This window comes from Theobroma cacao, chromosome 7 (assembly GCF_000208745.1).
Source record: "Theobroma cacao cultivar B97-61/B2 chromosome 7, Criollo_cocoa_genome_V2, whole genome shotgun sequence".
NCBI lineage: Eukaryota > Viridiplantae > Streptophyta > Magnoliopsida > Malvales > Malvaceae > Theobroma > Theobroma cacao.
In genome coordinates, this window is record NC_030856.1 from 9473208 (window position 1) to 9492496 (window position 19289).

The following is a 19289-nucleotide window of genomic DNA, read 5'->3' on the forward strand; positions in this document are numbered from 1 at the left end:
CCACGTTGATAATGCTGCTGCTGCCACTGCCACTGTTCCTAATGCTGCCTCTGTCCCTACTGCCACCATCACTGTCCCCATAGCTCCCACTCCGATGACCATTCCTCCTATGCCCTCGGCTTCATATGCCAAACCATTTCCAGATATTTCCAAAGTAGAAGTCTTTGATGGCAGAAACTTCAAAAGGTAGTAAGAAAGGATTTTTTTCAATCCTTGATGTTCATGGGGTTACTTTTGCACTAATTGATTCCAAGCCAGATGATGTCAAGATGCTGGAACCATGGATACATGCAAATAAGGTATGCAGGCATACAATCATTAGTACACTTTCTAATGAGTTGTTTGATGTATACAGCCCTTACAAAGAAGCAAAGCAAATATGGGAGTCAATGATAGCCAAATACACTGCTGAAGATATTGGGAAATAGAAGTTCGTGATTGGCAACTTTTATCATTGAAAGATGACAGACGAAAAAGACATCAAGAGTCAGATCAATGAATACCATAAGCTAGTGGATGATTTGAAGGCTGAAAAAATTAACTTGCAAGAAGAGTTTGTTGCTGGGTTGCTGATTGAGAAGCTACCAGAATCTTGGAATGGATACAAGCAACAACTGAAGCACAAGGAAAAGCAGTTGTCACTTGCAGATTTGATTGTGCACATCATCATTGAAGACACAATTCGCAGGGAGATTAAGGCCTCCAAAGCTAAGGAAATTGCAACTAAAGCCAATTTGGTGCAAGACAGAACCCAGCGCCAACAAAGGTACCCTTACAAATCTGATCATAAACCCAAAGCTCTTCATCCCACCTTCAAAAAGAAGGGTAGTTGTTTTCTCTGTGGAAAGCCAAGGCATCATGCAGCACAATGCAAGAAAAGAGCAAAGGGAAATAACAAACCTGTTAATCCAAGAGTCAACTTGGTCAAAGCAGATAAATCCGATGATGTAATTGTTGCGGTCATTTCACAAGCAACTATGGTGGCCAGTGTGAAGGAATGGGTGGTAGACTCAGGTGCTACCAGGCATATTTGTGCAAACAGAAATGCCTTTACCTCCTATACTCCAATAGGAGAAAGAGAAGAGACAATATACCTTGGTGATTCTCAAACTACTCAAGTTCTTGGTGAAGGGAAAGTCCTTCTCAAGCTCACATCTGGCAAGACCCTAGCTCTAAATGATGTTCTTCATGTTCCCAATATAAGGGCAACCTGATATCTGTGGCCTTATTAAGCAAAGTTAGGGTGAAAGTGTCATTCGAATTTGACAAGATCGTGATGACAAAAAATAATGTGTTTGTGGGTAAGGTTTATTGCAATCAGGGACTTTTTGTACTTAATATTTCCAATGTTTTGAATGAAAATGGCAATTCTTCTACTTACATGATTGACTCTATTGATTTATGGCATGGTAGACTAGGACATGTTAGCATTCCTTATATTAAGAAAATGCAATCACTAGGTTTAATTTCTAGTATTAAAATTGGATGTTTTAATAAATGCGAAATATGTGCTGAAACGAAATCAACTAAGAAAACTTGTATTTCAGTAAATAGAGAATCTGAATTATTAAGTTTAATTCATACAGACTTAGGAGATCTAAAACAAATTGTGACTAAAGGTGGTAAACAATACTATGTTACATTTATTGACGATTATTCTAGATTTACTAAAGTTTATTTGCTTAGGCATAAAGATGAAGCTTTTGATATGTTTATTAAATATAAAGCTGAGGTAGAAAATTAACTGAATAAAAGGATAAAAAGAGTTAGATCAGATAGATGGGGTGAATATATACCGATTAATGATATTTGTGAAAAAGAATGAATAATTCATGAAATTACTCCTCCATATTTTCCGGAATCAAATGGTGTAGCTGAAAAAAAAGATAAAACATTAAAAGAAATGATGAACTCTATGCTTGTCAGTTCCAATGCACATGAAAACTTGTAGGGTTAAGCTTTATTATCTGCATGTCATATTCAAAATAGAATACCTTATAAGAAAACTAGTAAGACACCTTATGAATTATGGAAAGGTTATTCTCCTAATTTAAAATATTTGAAAGTATGGGGGTGTCTAGCTAAGGTAATGCTTCCTAAATTTAAAAAGAGAAAAATTGGTTCTAAGACATCTGATTGCATGTTTATCGGTTATGCTAAACATAGTGCTGCATAAAAATTTTTTGTATTAAAAAGTGATGTTCTTGATTGTAATACAATTGTTGAAACAAAGAATGCTGAATTTTTTGAGCATATTTTTCCATTAAGAACTGATACAACTTCTCATGCACCCTTTAGTAAAAATGATTTTGAAATACAAATGATGATTTGAGAAGGAGTAAAAGACCAAGGAAGGAAATTTCTTTTGGTAATGATTTTGATACATATCTTATAGATACTGATCTTTTAACTTATGCTGATGCAATTTTTTCTAAAGAAAGTCTATTTTGGAAAGAAGCCATACAAAATGAGATTGATTCGATTTTACAAAATAAAACTTGGGAATTAGTTGATTTACCAGCTGGAGCCAAACCAATTGGTTGCAAATAGATTTTTAAAAGGAAATTTAATTCTAATGGTTCTATTGATAAATATAAAGCTAGATTAGTTGCGAAGGGTTTTACTCAAAAACCAAATATTGACTATTTTGATACTTTTGCTCCAGTAACAAGAATTGCATCAATTCGTGTTTTATTTGCCTTAGCTTCAATTTACAAACTTGTTGTTCATCAAATGAATGTAAAAATCGCTTTTTTAAATGGTGATTTAGAATAAGAAATTTATATGGCACAACCCGAGGGATGTATTCTTCCTGGTCAAGAGAACAAAGTTTGTAAATTGATTAAATCATTATATGGCTTGAAAGAAGCACCGAAACATAGCATGAGAAACTTGATCAAGTTCTTATTAGTAATGGATTTTCTACTATTGGAGTTGATAAATGTGTGTACAAAAAAACTGTTGATAGTGAATGTGTGATTATTAGCTTATATGTTGATGATATGCTTATTTTTAGTACATGCATTGCTGTGGTTAATAAAACAAAATGTTTTTGGGCTTCTAAATTTGACATGAAAGATTTGGGAGAAGCCAAAGTTATTTTGGGTATTAAAATCATAAGATGTGATAGTGGCTTAATGCTAACACAAGAGCATTATGTTGAGAGGCTACTTAAAAGGTTTGGACATTTTGATGTCACACCTATGAGTACTCCTTATGATAGTAATATCCAATTAAAGAAAAATAGAGGTGACAGTGTAGCTCAGTCTGAGTATGCACAGATTATTGAGAGTCAATGCATTTGATGAATTATACTCGACCAGATATAGCTTATGTTGTATGTAGATTGAGCAGATATACACAAAGACCTAATAAAGATCATTGGACTGCCTTGAGTAGGGTGATGAAATATTTGAAAGGTACCATAAACTATGGTATTTTATATAATAGATTTCACGCTGTATTAGAAGGATACAGTGATGCTAACTGGATTTCAGATTCAGATGAGACGAAATCTACGAGTGGTTATGTATTCACCCTTTGTGGCGGTGCTATAACTTGGAAATCAACCTAACAAACAATAATTGCTAAATCTACAATGGAGTGAGAATTTGTAGCTTTAGAGTTAACTGGTAATGAGGCTGAGTGGTTGAGAAACCTATTAGCAGATATTCCATTAGGAATGAAACCAACACCTTCTGTGTCCATACATTGTGATTGCCAAGCGGCAATAGCCATTGCAAAGAATAAAACTTTCAATGGTAAAAATAGACACATTCGTTTGAGACATGATTTAGTAAAGCAGCTGCTTAGAGATGGAATTATATCCATTAATTATGTGAAGTCAGAGCTAAATTTGGTCGATCCTCTGACTAAACCCTTAAGAAGAAAATTAATGAATGCTACATCGAGGGGAATGGGACTTAAGCCAAATGAGGAAATCAACAAATAACAGTAACCCAACCTATGTGATTGGAAATCCCGTGAATTAGGTTCATATAGGTAATAACAAGTTATTTGTTGATAAATTAATACACTATTGAAATTATTGTCCCTCATATGGTGTGTAAGTAGTGCAAAACTGTAATGTAAGAGAGGTTGAGTTTAACTCTTAATGCATTCCATATTCCTTATGGGTAGTGTATTATACTGCAGTATACACTTGATGGAATCAACCTATATAAATGTGGAGTGGGGCCGCTCCTATGAGAACTATGGCAAATTATTTAGAGCACTTATGAATAACCAGGCATGCGCATGGCTTATTCGCGCAAAATCGCGTTGAACAGCAGAAATTGTGATGGTGTAATGTGATCGATGAAAACTATATTTCACATAAAGAATTTTGGTTCATATAAGTTACAAACTTCACCAAAATTCTATGATTTATATTTCATTTTATCTAGGGGTGGTTCATAGCTTAAAAAGCACCAGTCACGATGCATTACACTCAAATGAAATTTGACCTAGCAAAAACTTCTTATAAAACCTTATGAAATATATGGGGGATTGTTGAAAAATAATGTATTTCATAAGGTTCAAACATTCTAAATTGTCAAAATACATAAAAGGTGAATGCCTTATATTGAGAAACCAATTATGGGCTTGTTGCAAGCAAGGAAAACGGAGTGGGCTCACGCGCACACAAGATTGGGCCAAACCTTTTAAACTTCAGATTCCCCCTCCCCCTATGCACAAATATACATTTGGGCTGTGCCCAAGTGACTTTTTGTACCTTGGCTTTATTTTTTTCAAGTTTTTCCAGCCTTTGATTAAATCAAACTCAAACTCTACCCTGCTTACCTAGTTCTCTTAATTTTGCTCCAACTTTTATCTGACTTAGTTGAATGCTGATCAGGTTTTTCTCAACTTCCTAGTCTAGTGCAACGTTCACCTTATTTGGTGCAACGTTCACTTCACTCCATGCCTATAAATACAACCTTACACCCTCACTCATAAAACACACAAAAGCTTCTCTTCTCCTTAAGCTTTCACGATTAATTTCCTCTGCCTTCTTTCTTCTTTTAAGCTTTCTCTACCTCCTTTCTTTTTAAGCTGGGTTTTTCCTTTCTGTTCTTCTTGTCATCTCTTAATAGTTTGTACAAACTATAAGAAAAGGTCTATTGAATCCTGGAGGATAACTACTATAATCCTTTTGCACCGAGTTTTATACTCCGAATGGGCAAAAATTATCCTTAAAGACAGTGATACCACGCCTTAAACCAATTACTACTTTTACTTGTTTTATATTCATTTGTTTTCTAATATTTTCTAACATTTCTTGCCCCATTTTTAAATCATACCATCTTTATAATATTTTAAAATCCTTCAAAATCCTCAAACGGTAAAGGCTAATGTTTTTCTTTTTTGTTAACGTTAGTCCTCCCTCTTTACAAAATGACTCCTCTTGGCCTCTGAGAAACTCTACAAATTTATCCATCTGTTTATTGATATATTTTTTCTTTTGTTTAAGAAACCTTCATGTTCTTACCTTCACCAAGCATGGAAGCACTTCCAATCCAACACAACATCAAAAATCATTGATGAAAGCTTGGATATTGCAAATGTTGAAAAAATAAAGAGAGACATCCAAATTTGTTTGCTTTGTAATCTAGCAAAACTGGGTCTACACCCCAACATGACTAAAATGCTTCAAATGCTAAGACATAAAGACATGGAATTGCCTGCATCAACAAAACCTCCATTTTTGGATGAATGTGTAGATTTATCATCTTCATTTTATTCCACAAAAACCTCAAATGCTAAATTCAATTGTTTCATGCATGTTTTCAGAAAATTGTAGATTTGCTAGTCAGCTAAACAAGTCTGGATATTATAATTCTAAAACTTCATTCTTGTGATCTTAAAGTTCTAAAACTTTCAGCAAACATATGATAAAGAATCCATAACATCTCCTATTAGTTTATGTGTTAAATTTAATTGTTTTCTTTTTTGAATAATGATGATTTTATTGGCCAACATTACCATTATGCCATCATCAAGTCTCCTGCATGATTTACGGGAGACTTTCCATGACACAAAACAATGGTAAAGGCTTTGAGAATATGTACAATTACAAAAAATTGCTACCACATAGAAAAAGAGTAACCTCAAGCACAATCACCTAAACCTAACATTACAACGCCATATAAAAAAACCAAGGTAACCAATGAGTAGCTACCCAAAATAAAATAAAAGTAAAAGGAACATCCCCTATTCACAAAGATCATTCCGGGACAACAAGCAAACCCAAAAATCCCTATCCATGACTAAGAAATCAACCATGATGACAAAACGTCAAAGAGCATAAACCTAAAAACACATCTCATCTGTTAGAAAATAGCAAGTTGGGATCACAAAAGAGCAATCACTCCAAAAGAATCTCCCTTTCTAGCCAAGAAAGACACCCAAAACAATTTAAAATCTTGATCATTATGTCACACAATGATTGGTTAAAAAAGGCTCCCTCCCACGAAGGTGTCCAGGTACTATCTGAAACAGGGAGGCTTCTACTATTCATCCAAACGCAAAAACCACAAAAAATTCATTCGACAAATTTTCAAAATCAATAACCACAGCAACCCAATCACTACAATCAGGAAACATGCCAAACACGTTGCACAATTATCATTAACAAAGCCAAGTCCCCAACAAAAGCAACTCCCAAAAAACCTTTGACCAATAGTGAGAAAAGCCACAACAAACAACAATAAACCCTAAAACACTCCATCGAGCTCTCCATCAGAACAAATCCAAACAACAACAACTCCTCAAAACCAAACTTGGCCAAACTCACACCAGGAACCTCTATTAAACAAAACCTTAAATTTGGACATAGCCAATGAACCCCAAAAAGCAGAAAAATCAAAAGAGTCCTCCCAACAAAAACACCCTCATTCTTGCAAACCAACCCCTTTCCCAAAACACAATCACCACCAAAACTTCAACCTCCCTCTCACAAGCCATATGTGACCAACAGCAACAAACCCCAAACCCATAACCTCCCTTAACTCAACCCTCTTTCCTGGATGAACCCCACCCCCACCCCTTCCCCGTAAGTAAATCACCTTCGCAACCCCCAAACTTCCCCAAACATTCAACCTAATAGACTTCATCCCCCATAAAAATTTCAAATCAGTACAAGATAGAGGGGATCTCATACCCCCCATCAAAACATAAAGCAAAGAAAAAGAGATAACAATTATCTTTACTTATCTTATTTTTACTAAAAAAATTTCGTTCTTTTCTTTTCTTTTTTTTCTTTTTCTTTTTCTTTTTTTTGGTTTTTTCCTTTTTTTTTAAATAATTTTTCACAAAAAATATTAAAGAGAAATTCCATTAAAACACTTAAGGCTTGACCTTGCATGAAACATGAGCTACAGAAACAACAAGCAATAAAGGTTCCCAAATTTTCTCAAAGATTAAAAACCTATCAACATTCCTAAGGCCAAAACCTTAACTTAGAAACATCACAATCACCTAAAAGTTTGAAAGAACAACGAGGATCCAAACCTTGCTCCCCAATCTTTTCAAAATACAGAACTTAGTCAAAAATTCTAAAAGACCTACCTTCTCAATGCATAACTGAAAAAACGCAAGAAAACCCAAAGACAAAAGGTCCCCATCCTTCCCACTCGAGGTCCAAAAACCCAAACTCCCAAAAACATACTCAAACCCATCCAAAGGATGAGAAAAAGCTACACAAAGCCCTTAACATACGAAAACCACACGAAACAATCCAAACCAAAAAGCCATGGTTAACACACAAGACTGACCTCAAATCCAAAACAAGAATCTTCCAAATAAAGCAAAACACTCCACTGTCTTTTAAAAAGCTTTGACCATGAAAAGCTTCAATCACAACTCTCAATCAAATTGGAAATCATAAAATGTAATAATTTGATGATGATATCCTCTTTTCTTTTTTTATATCTTTTTTTTATTTTCCTCTTTTATTTCTTCACTTTTTTTCCATCTTTTTTCTTTTGTTATTTTTTTTCATTTCTTTCTCTTATTTTCTCTTTTAATTAACTTCCTCTGAGATCATTCATCCTACAAATGCAAAAGAAACACAATCATCTGATTCCCCTGTAATTTTCGAGATTAACATTATCTCCTACACAAGCACCAAAACATCTAAAAACAAGATCAAAAGAAAATTAATAGAATAAATAGAACCCATACTCTCAATGTCCCACTACTTTACCAGCTTCAATTCCTAACTACTCCAGCACAATAAAGAGTTCCTTTTCTCTATCAAACCCTTCCTTGGCCATTCTATCAACCACCTCATTACATTCCCTAGGGATTTTTCTAACACTCCACTCTTCACTCGTTTCTTGATCCCCTCAAGGCCAGTAGCCAATCTTCTCCAGTTGGATCTCCCATTTGACAACATTGCTAAAGTCACTCTTAACCTCCAACTTGTGTGTTTTCACCCATTTAGATGTACTGAAAAGAAGAAACACTTCTCTAATTGCCCTAACCTCAGCCTTATTTACACTCCCTACGCCCACCACCTTAGAGAACATCATCTTAATGACACCATGCCTTTCCCCGAGTGCCCTCCAATGGCTAGTTATCTTGGGTTCCCCCTAATGGCTCTGTCAACATTGAATTTGAAGGTTCCCTTCTTCAGCTTATCCCATTTGACTGTTAAAACATTTCTTATTTTTTCTTTGGTAATCATGCCTATAGTGGGACTTCTCAACATCTCTTCAACCTATCTACTCTCGCTCGGCCATTTAGCCTTAGCCCACTAAGCCATTCTAACCTTTATCAATTCCAAGCATTCCTCGCCATCCCAAAGCTTCCTTTGAAAAACCATCTCATTATGTATAAGCCAAATAGTCCAGATAAAGACGAACAAGGCCAATCTTCGCAATTTTTTATCCCCAACTCTTAACAAATGATTCCAGTCCTAGAGAAAGGCTATTGCTCTAGCTTAGGCAACCCATTACACTCCCCACTAACTACCCATTTTCCTTATACATTGAGGTTATTCCTTGAAACTTAAATCCCAAAATCCAAACCAAAAGAATCAACAATAAAGCAATTAATTAGGAAGTTCTAATATCTACAACCTAGCAATGCAAGAAAAAATAAACGTACAAAGGTTTCTATTTTCATTTAACATAGCAAAATTCTCCAAGAAAACTAATGGGTACACTTCAAAATCACCATTTATGGGCTAAGATCACACTTATTACAATCAAGAAATAATGAATAGAGAAAGGGCTTGTGGAAGGAGTTTTACAGTAATCTTCATTATTAGACCTACAAAGATCTCTATCTTCTTCTTCATACCTGTAATATACCTTTTTCACTATTATTATTGTAATCATAATTATTGGTATTAACATTGGCTACTTTTTCTCCATTTTCTTTTTCTTCTTCATTGTTTGCACTTCCACTTGCACTACTGGTCTCACCGCGATCCTTATTGTTGGATGAAAAAGCTGAAGATGAATGAGAGAATGAATTTATCAGTAAATAAATGGATAAATTTGTTAAGTTTCTCTAAGGCCAAAGAGAGGAGTTTTGTAAAAAAGGGAGACTAACATTAACAGAGAAGAGAAACATTAGCCTTTGCCGATTGAAGATTTTGAGAGATTTTAAAATATTAGACAGACAGCACGATTTTAGAGATGAGGGAGGAAAAGGGCATAGAAAGGAGGTAAAGGATTTATATTAAAAAATACCACATAATCATGTAATCATTCCACATCATCATCTATTATGACATATAAGCATGACATGTCAGTATCACGTAACATAAAAAAACAATTGACATTTTGACTAACGATAGTTAGTCAATCATTAGTTATAAGTATTTATTTACCTCGAAAAAAAAATATAAAAGCTTAACTGAAGGTAATAAAAGAATAAGGGTTTATTTGAATTTTTCTGAATAATTCAAGAAATTTTTTAGATATTATGCCTTTCATTTATTTGTTATGTTTTTCTATAAAACAAATCTTGAAAGATTTATTACTATTAGTTTAAGTTTATATTTAATACATAAAATGTTAACCATAAATTTAAACACGTGATAAATCTTTCAAAATCTTTCAAAATCATCTTTAAATGGAAATAACCAAATGTAATTTTTTTAGTTTTTCCATAAAATAAAAATTTGAACTGATTAGTAAAGATATGGAACGCATTATTTAGAATGTAGATATAGATGTCAGAAAAATAGTCCATCCATGTAAAGTAATTTCCTTTTATTGTCATTAGTTTCGACTTTTATATGTTTACTTTATATTTATACTAATAAGAAGGACCATATTCTTTGCACTGGTAAGGTGTGGCAAAGAGAGCTCCGATGTCAAGCACCGATCCTGCAACATCAATTTCCCTAGAACTAGGGTTTGGTATCAGAGAATTTTATCATGACGCCGAAGAAAAGTCAAAGATAATAGTGCAAGAAATGGAGAGAATATCAAGAGAAGTGCGAGAATCTGAATTTTACTCTCAACTATGCAAGCAGATTGAAAGTGAGGAATTTCAAAGTAAGTTAAGTCGTACCTTAGGCTCTCATTTCTATGATGTTACCATGGTTATTTATGCTATAGGGAGCTTGGAAAGAGCCACTCCTCCAAAATATCAATTGGCCTTTGCACTTTTGTTACAACAAGACTTCTTTGGCTGGATTACTAGAATAGAAGTGTTCGATCCCTCGCTATCTCTAGCAGATATCCTTGTCCTAGAAAAATTCGGATGCACCGTTTTATGGATGAACGAGGAGTGTCGGAGACGGGTTGACAGTCCAACCTTGTTTTTTATGCCTTATGCCTCGAAGAGTCTCCAAGGGAATTTATTGGAAGCAAATTGGTGGCCTTCAAATATAAACCAGGTGATTTTGTTGACAAATAGATTGAGTGCTACCGTAGAAGATTATCATGATTTCTTACGTGATGGAACTATATTTAACTTGGACTCTTTCATGGAGAATTGGGAATATCTGGAGGCTATTCATAAATGCATCCAAGAGATCAACATCCATACAAACTCTGAAAATTTTGCTGATAGTTTCCTGGCTCACCTTAAAGATGTTACTAACAATAGGTATTTACATTACCAATTTTATGACCTGCCTTTTATGATAAAGATGCAATATCTGGAGGCTATTCAAAATTATACTGAAGAGATGAGGATTAGCCTTGGACAACCTTCTGACAATTTATTGTATAACTTTGCCTTTCATTTCTTTAATGTGGCACCTGAGATTGATATGCAGACCTTGCTTCAAGGTATTAATTTAGTCCCCCTTTTTTTTCCATGTTGTTTTTACAATTTGATGAACTCCATTTGTTCTGTGACTTCATCGTTGTGTCTAGAATTCATCAGAAATTAATATTTTTGTCATGATGTAGGTGAAGAAGAAGTTCGACTAAATTTCAGAACGCAATTCGACAAGATTTGGAAGATAGAAGAATATCAAATCGTTGCTTTGATTGAGGCATTGATCATTAACGCATGGTATGAACAGATGGCTGAAACAGAAAATGATTTGTAAAACTAAGTTGGATATCAGAACATCATCTTTGTTAAATTCGTTACTGGAATATTAAAATATTTATAATGCATGTATGTTGTTTTGCTGATGGTGTCCTTTAACTATTTTTCATATACTTGGAAAAACTAGAACTGATGAAGGAATCAAGCATTTACCATTAGCTTAAATACTTATTTATTTATTCATTGTTGCTTCTAATTCAGTTTATTAATGATATTTTGTTAGCATGTCAAGAATCACTTAACATAAAGAGTTAAATTAACTATTTCAAAAGTTATTTTTATTCATCATTGGGAAATTAACTTCTTGTAAAAATATATTCCAAGTATTTTATATACCCTTAAGCAAATGCTTATATTTATCAGTTTTGAACTTGATGGTCCCTGCATTGAATGGAGAATTTATATTATGTAATGTTTTATCTTTTTATGTATTAACACTACACTCGTCATTGAGCTTTGGAAGTTCTGAATTTTCAATTTTTTTTCAACATTTACAGTGCTGTAATGGTTAATATATATAGATCCTTTATTAATGATAAACAAAACTTATCCTTAAATAATGACAAAATTATTGAAAAGCACGTAACATTCTTGATTATTCTTCATTTGTTCCATCCGGCTTATCCATTGACTTTTAAAAACAAACAAAAAAAAAAAACACCCTATGATTTTAACAATCTTCTGTTTGCACAGAATCAATAGACCAATCTGAGTCAAGCAACAGCATTGTCTCCATGATTGCCGGAGGATGAACTCTTGTTTCTCTGTCTTGCTTTCTTTCAGGAAGCCAATTTCTTTTGCATTTGTTCTATGGTTTTGCGTTCTTTCTGTTCTTCTTTTTCCCTTCGTCCTTCTATATCCTGATTCACAATTGTTATAAATTGGTTGAAATTGAGTGGCTGAAGATGCCTAAAGGACCAAACCAAAACAAATGTGGCTAGTTAATCATTTAAGGCAACCAAATTTTGCACAGGCCAGTTTGTATGCCACTTGAAGTCTCTTAGCAATCAGCATAGAGACACTGTGGTTGGTATAATGGCTCTAATGCTAATAAAAATGCCTTTCAAAAAAAAATTAAGAGAATTTGGGAGCTTAATTTTTTATATCAACTACAAGAATTCAAGAGAGGAGGGGTCAAAAATAGAGGATTCCTAGATTTGAAATCTATATATAAGGATTGGGTTTAAATCTCCATTCTCTTAAATAATAAAATATTTACTATAAGTTGCCTCAAGTCATGAGATAATGAAATACCAATCAATCATAGACAAAGACAACAACAGATGAAGTACTTATCATCGTCTACATCCACATCAACATCTAAACTGTGGTCGCCACCATCACCAGCACCACCGCCAACAGCTTCTTTGGCAACATCCAAAACATCAGCTGCATCACTAGCAGCTTCAGCGGCAGCTTCAGCTTTCTTTTTGAGCCTATCTAGCTTGATTTGCTGCCGGCGTTTCTTCCTTGCACTTGCAATTACAACCCAAAGCACGATTTTAACAAAGAATATGATGACAATGATGAAGGCAATGTTTCCATCCATCTTTGATTTTCCAAGTTGCCGACTTCACAAAGATTAACTGAAAGTAGATGAATCATTTATATAGCAATTAGCTTTCAGAAGCATTGGAATTGTGGGAAAGATCAAACGGTTCTGTATTTTCCTGTGAACTGGATACTACTGTGTACGATTGGCAAATAAAATAAAATAGAAAGCAAAAGACATGGACTAATATATTTTAGATATGTTTCATACACCATGAATGTATAAATTACTTGTAAATAAATGACAACTTGAGGAGTTAGGGTTACTATAGAATGAAGACGGTCGAATTCTAGATTCCAACAAAAATTTTGGGACAATTTTAGAGCTTCAAAGGAAGCTTCATAGGGAATCGTTATAATATTCTAGAGATGGCCAACAAGGTTAGAACACATTTAACTAATCCAACAATCATTTTAATAGAAATTTCGAGGAAGTTTACCACAGGACTAGACTGCTACAAAGCTCAGGTTGTATTCAAGGTCGACTAGAATCCAAAATTCATTTTAATAGTAATTTTAGGCCAGTTGCTTAAGGTTTCTGCATTGTTTTGATCAAGTGTCAAGGTTGATTTTTATTTTGTTTATCCTGCTCTAACCCTTTGTTGGCTTCTTCTACATATCCTTATGTTAATGTTGAAGTCCAATCATATTATAATTAAGATTATTTACTATTTAATTCACTTATTTAGCTAGTATAAGCTTTTGCAACATCCAATACTACTATATTATAGAAGAATACAGTATACACTCTTTTTTTGGCACCAAACTGTGTACACTCTGGTCATGTTGGACAGATTCTACTCAATGAAAACAAAATCATAAAAATCAAAAGATGGACAAACACCAAAAAGTGAACAGATTGTATCTGTGCCAGTTTATGGAACTGATCAGATGCCTCCTCCTGCTGCAATAGCAATGCTTGTGATGTTTTGGTCAACTCCTGATTAACCAGTGCCAGGCAGAAAATTATCAAAGCAGCATACATAAGTTATCAGGAATCTTATATTTAAAGGAGCAAAACCCATGAAAATCAATTGATCCAGTTTTCCTAGTGCTACTGCTTCAGGAAAAAGAAAATTAACAAATAACATGAAGTATTTGAGACTTTTGATCTCTTCTCCCTTGTAATTCTTGTATCGGCCCTCAAGTGTGGCTTAGGGAGTCTGCTTTGGGAGCACTCCAAGCTATATGGTAATTGCAAGGAAATTTAATACATTTAATCATTCCATTAATGGAGGAGGACTAGAAATTTCAAGGCCTACATTATTGTAAATTGTTACATTATCAAATAAATAAATAAATAAAGTCACATTGTTGTAACAGAAACCTACACTTGGCTATCCTGATTACAGCTTGGTTTCAACACTAATTTATGTTACAAACCTGCACTTAACTAAACTCAAATCTTATAAACACAAGAAGTTTAGACATTGCTTAATTAAAAAGTCCAGTGCACAATTACCTCCAGAAATTTCTAATATAATGAATGAAATAGATGTAAAAAATACAGCAAAAGACAATATGCATATGCTCGATGCAGGTAAATCATACTGTCTCTGCATATGTCTGAACCTTTTGGGAATACCAAAATGAAATATGATAGTCAAGGAAGGCTTAAAAGGGCAACCATAATTTGATAAGAACAAGCCTTCCAGCAACTTGAAAAGCAGGGAGCTTCTTTTGTTTGCTGAAATTATTGCCCTACAATAGAACTAGCTGAATGGTTGAAGGAGTTCATGATATTTCCATTAATTTGCACATGAATGTTGACTGAGTTTAACCTGTCTTGGGTTGCAACACAAGTATTATCATTTAAATTTCCATCACCACAATTTGAGGAATATGCAAAGGCCAGAATGTAAGAAACAAATACACCACGATATGCAGTAAATAAATCTCACCTTTTAGCTCTCTCTTTACAATTTCAAACTTATGACTTCTATAATAATGTTTAATTGTTAAAATTAGACAAAACAAATTAAGCAATTAAATTCAAGTGTTTCGTTTTTTAAGGTTGATGTGGTAAATAATCCTCCATTTATTTTAGTACCCTTCCACTATGTAGAGTAATTCAACTTCTTGGACAAAGCCAAGAAACCGTCACAGTCGACCAGCAGGACAGGAATAAAGCCTTCACTACCCAGACCAGACAGAAACACAGTACGACCAGATCCACACCTTGACTTACACAAACTATCATAAACTGAAGAAAAAACATCACACCAAACAGAATGCGTAAGTAAAACAGAACAAAGAATCCACCACTGACATAGAGTCCGCCTCCCTGTAGAAACCCATCAGCCGGAATAAGCAATCCCCACACAGCCCCACTGGACCCAGGTTCAGCATATGACAGTAAAGTAAATATGTATTCATAAACAATTGACAGGAAAATTGCAAAAGAATACTACCTTTTTTGAGTAAATGAATAAATTTAATTAACAAACATAAAGAACAGAAATTTCTAATCTCTGTCGGCAAAATTCCTCTGTTGTCCATATAATTACAACTACCTAGAATTATAAAACTTGGGAAGGAAACTGCGAAGTAATACATATAATTTTGAGAAAATGAGTACTTTTTTATTGCAAAAATAAAGAAATACAAACTGTTCTGTTGCCCCTGTAACTATAACTGCCTATATTTCACAAGTCAAACTTGACATGAATCTATACTTTATATTTCTTCGTGGGTTGCGCAAAATCTGCATCCAATCCAAACTCGGCAGGATTCTTCTCTGGTGGAAAGGCAGTGAACATCTGATTTTGTGGCATAACAGCAGCATAAGGTGACATAAATCCAGGATACATACCGGCCCAGTATTGATTATAGGCAGAGTGGTGTGGAGGCATCATATAGCTGTCAACTCCAACATTTTGGGAGGTTCTCCACTGTGGGTAACGCGGCATCATAGAGACCTTCCTCTTCCTTTTCTTTTGTGTCTTGCCCGAAACTACCTTCTTCTGTTGCTCTTGTTTTTCCGCAAGCAGGACACTTCCTTTCGATGTTGGCTCCTTCACTTTGTCTGAGGTATGTTGTGGGGGAACAATCATCTGTGTCTGTTGATCAGCTTTTGATGCAGCAGATGCACTTTCCTGAATCGAAAAACTGGTTCCACCATTGTAAGAATTTCTATTTCCGGATTGATACAGAATTCGGTTGATAGTATCTCTAAGAGTCGCATTAGGCAGAATATCACCGGCCACTATTTTCCTTTGGCAAACACAAGCAGACTTGGAAACAATGTGATCCCTTATGCACCTGTCACAAAAGCTTCTGAAACAGCACTTTGTCAGAGCAGCATCTTTCATCACCTTCTTACACAAAAGGCAGCGAAGTTCAAGTGGTATCATATTATCACCAAAAGAACTACCAGAACTTGAAGCAGAAGCCTTTGAATTTGCAGTTGTAGGTTTAACCCTTTTAAAATCATAATTGGGATTACCATTAGTAGGGCAATGTTGAATATAATGTCCAGCCATCTTACATCGATGGCAAACATAGCCCTGTGGTGGAATTCGGCCCTTTCCAAAGACGTACAAAGTTTTAAACCCATCATAAATTTTGTCTTCCTTACAATGGGTATTGCTTGGATTGGCAGTTGAGTTTATGAGAATGGAATGGGAATCAGGTCCAAAATCATGGCAATCAAAGCGTCCTTCTTCATGAGGATCTTTCACAACAGATGATGGGTTCTTTTCAATCTTGGGTTTTTCTTCACCAATAACAATGGGTGACACCGGCACTCCAGGAATGCGGCGAATCAAAAGGGAAGTCTGTGTTGGAATTAAGATGGAATCATCGGCATATTGTTCATCGGTTTTGGCATTGGTGATCAACAAATCAAAATCTTTGCCATTACCGTATCTTTTAGAAGCAAAGATTCTGGATTTGAACTCAGAAACTGAGATAAACGGACCATCAACGGGAATGGAATGGAAATCTTTGGAGCTCTTGAACTTGTAATAAACCACAGCCATAGATGAATCCTTAGGGTCAAGGTTGTATCTTCTTCTTCAAGAAAGGGTTTGGACGATGGGGTTGCAGAAATTTGAAAAATCTTGGGTTGCTTGGGCTTCATGCAGGAGGACTGCAAGAATGAGAAAGTGTACGTTGTACGGAGAGGCTAAGTACCGCGATAAATAGGAATTCTTTGATTGGAGGAAAAATTAATAGAAAATTGTAAAAATGAAAATTCTAAATAGTATAAATAGATATCTTTATTTTCAATATTTATTATAAAAAATAATAAATTTATTGCCACGTCATTATTTACGCAGAGGGAACAGAGTTCTCAAGCACTTTATCATAAATGTGTGGACGACAGACAATGATTCTTCCCGAATAAGAAACCATTGCCCCCAAACTCATCAACTCACTTCCACTTCCAACAGAAACTTCACCAATGGCTGCTTTCAACACATTCAAGCTATCACTTGTCTTGAGTCTGCTCTCGAACATTGGTCTGTTGCCAGAAACCAGCAAGAACACTGTTGGGATATTCCCACCAACATGCAACCGCATAGAGTGCCCGAGTTTTGATTTGATTCAAGTTGGCAATGGCTATGAGATCCGTAGATACAATTCCACCGTCTGGATGTCGACTTCTCCGATTCAGGATATTTCTCTTGTTGATGCCACCAGGACAGGCTTTCTTCAGTAAGATTACTGTGTCTCATCTGCTAAATTAACTTCTTTTCATTGTTTATTTCTTTTTTTCGAAAATTAATTTCATTACCAATCAAAAGCAGGGGAGACCCCTGAATAAACAAGCCACTGTAACCCGACAATGGAGGCATCAGCCTGGGCACAATTGACAGAACCTGGCCTGCAAAAAGTTGCCAGTAATTTACCTTATTTATATATACAAAAATCACACCCATCAACCCCATTTATTTCTAGGGGTTTATCCAGATATTAGTTCATTAATTTTATGTCTTATAGAGTGTTGTCAAAACTCACACAGAAATTTATGAATTAATACTATTATTCTTATCAAATACCATGTTCATGTTTCTTTGAGGATAAGGGTAGATTATCTAATTGATTTCCAATCTTTCAAGAACTGTATTAAGTCATCTTATTTTATCTTATCATTTCATATCCTCTTCATAATCATTAGACTCACCCTAAATTTGGTGTATAATGATTGAAACAAAACCAATTTGTTTGATTTCTGGAGACCAGTAATTTGATTCTTTTGTTACCTCAGATTTTGCTCCTGATAATGGAAGGGAATAGCAGGTGGGAAACAGAACCACCCTGTTCCATAACAGAATCTCTGAAAAATCCTAGAGAACTTGCTATTTCTATGTGCATTGGTCTTAAATTTAGAATATTTTCTCCTAGTTTCATTTGTCTCCACTCTCCAACCTAATCCATTTTCGCAGATATAATCATTCATTGTTCAAATTTTCTTTTTGTTGCTTCCGAACACATTCATGGTTTCTCAAAACTTGCTACTAAAGAATAAATGGAAGTTCTAAAAATTTGGTTCCTACTTCCTCTTGCAGGCTATTTAACTACATTCAAGGAAAGAACAAATATGAGCAACAGGTAGAAATGACAGCTCCAGTGTTAACTGAAGTTCTACCAAGTGATGGACCCTTCTGCGAGTCATCATTCACCGTCAGCTTTTATGTCCCAAAGGTGAACCAGGCAAACCCGCCACCAGCCGAAGGCCTCCATGTCCAAAGATGGAAATCCACGTATGTAGCAGTAAGGCAATTCAGTGGATTTGTAACAGACTATAATGTTGCAGAGGAGGCTGCTGCCTTGCAAGCCAGTCTTGAAGGCACTGCCTGGTCTGCTGCCATTGAGAAGACTCTGAAAGCTAATGCCACTTCAGTCTACACAGTCGCACAGTACAACTCTCCTTTCGAATTTAATGACAGGGTGAATGAGATTTGGATGTTGTTTGACATGGAAGATGAATTCCTGCTGGTTTAAGTTGAAAGTTGGAGGAAAATAACTTGGCTAATCTTAGAACTACAAGTTACAGTGCTCCTGAGAATGGTATGTTTAGAGGAACTGAGTATATATTCTAAGTCTCTGAACTTTGTCTGAGATGAGAAACAGAGGGTCAAGTATCTTGTATGTAACATGTAGCATTGAATAAGAAATGGTTTTAACTGCGAAAGCTTTGATCAATAAAATCTGGCTCTCATCTTATACTGAAGACTTAAGATTTAAAGCTCCATATGAATTTTCAACAA

At 35.0% G+C, this 19289-nt stretch overlaps 4 protein-coding genes across 4 annotated transcripts; 3 read left to right on the forward strand and 1 right to left on the reverse strand.

Annotated features, from left to right (window-relative positions):
• Nucleotides 462-1214, forward strand: LOC108662774. The gene has a single exon (XM_018124340.1). The coding sequence runs from the start codon at nucleotides 462-464 to the stop codon at nucleotides 1212-1214; it is 753 nt and encodes a 250-aa protein (XP_017979829.1).
• Nucleotides 10328-11156, forward strand: LOC18594514 (protein SENSITIVITY TO RED LIGHT REDUCED 1). The gene is made up of 2 exons (XM_018124341.1): nucleotides 10328-11070; nucleotides 11114-11156. Exons 1-2 carry the CDS (start codon nucleotides 10328-10330, stop codon nucleotides 11154-11156), a joined length of 786 nt encoding a protein of 261 aa, XP_017979830.1.
• On the reverse strand, nucleotides 15667-17140 carry LOC18594515 (uncharacterized RING finger protein P8B7.15c). Its single transcript, XM_007022089.2, has one exon. It carries the CDS (start codon nucleotides 17052-17054, stop codon nucleotides 15744-15746), a length of 1311 nt encoding a protein of 436 aa, XP_007022151.2. The 5' UTR covers nucleotides 17055-17140; the 3' UTR covers nucleotides 15667-15743.
• On the forward strand, nucleotides 17381-19252 carry LOC18594516 (heme-binding protein 2). Its single transcript, XM_007022090.2, has 2 exons — nucleotides 17381-17733; nucleotides 18588-19252. Exons 1-2 carry the CDS (start codon nucleotides 17480-17482, stop codon nucleotides 19021-19023), a joined length of 690 nt encoding a protein of 229 aa, XP_007022152.2. The 5' UTR covers nucleotides 17381-17479; the 3' UTR covers nucleotides 19024-19252.

Excerpts from the sequence above, each read along its gene's own strand:
- LOC108662774 (XM_018124340.1), top strand. The coding sequence starts at position 462 with ATGACAGACGAAAAAGACATCAAGAGTCAGATCAATGAATACCATAAG.
- LOC18594514 (XM_018124341.1), top strand. The coding sequence starts at position 10,328 with ATGTCAAGCACCGATCCTGCAACATCAATTTCCCTAGAACTAGGGTTT. Across the intron at positions 11,071-11,113 it reads AAAGATGTTACTAACAATAG|ATGCAATATCTGGAGGCTAT; the intron begins GTATTTACATTA and ends TTTATGATAAAG.
- LOC18594516 (XM_007022090.2), top strand. The coding sequence starts at position 17,480 with ATGGCTGCTTTCAACACATTCAAGCTATCACTTGTCTTGAGTCTGCTC. Across the intron at positions 17,734-18,587 it reads ACCAGGACAGGCTTTCTTCA|GCTATTTAACTACATTCAAG; the intron begins GTAAGATTACTG and ends TTCCTCTTGCAG.
- LOC18594515 (XM_007022089.2), bottom strand. The coding sequence starts at position 17,054 with ATGGCTGTGGTTTATTACAAGTTCAAGAGCTCCAAAGATTTCCATTCC.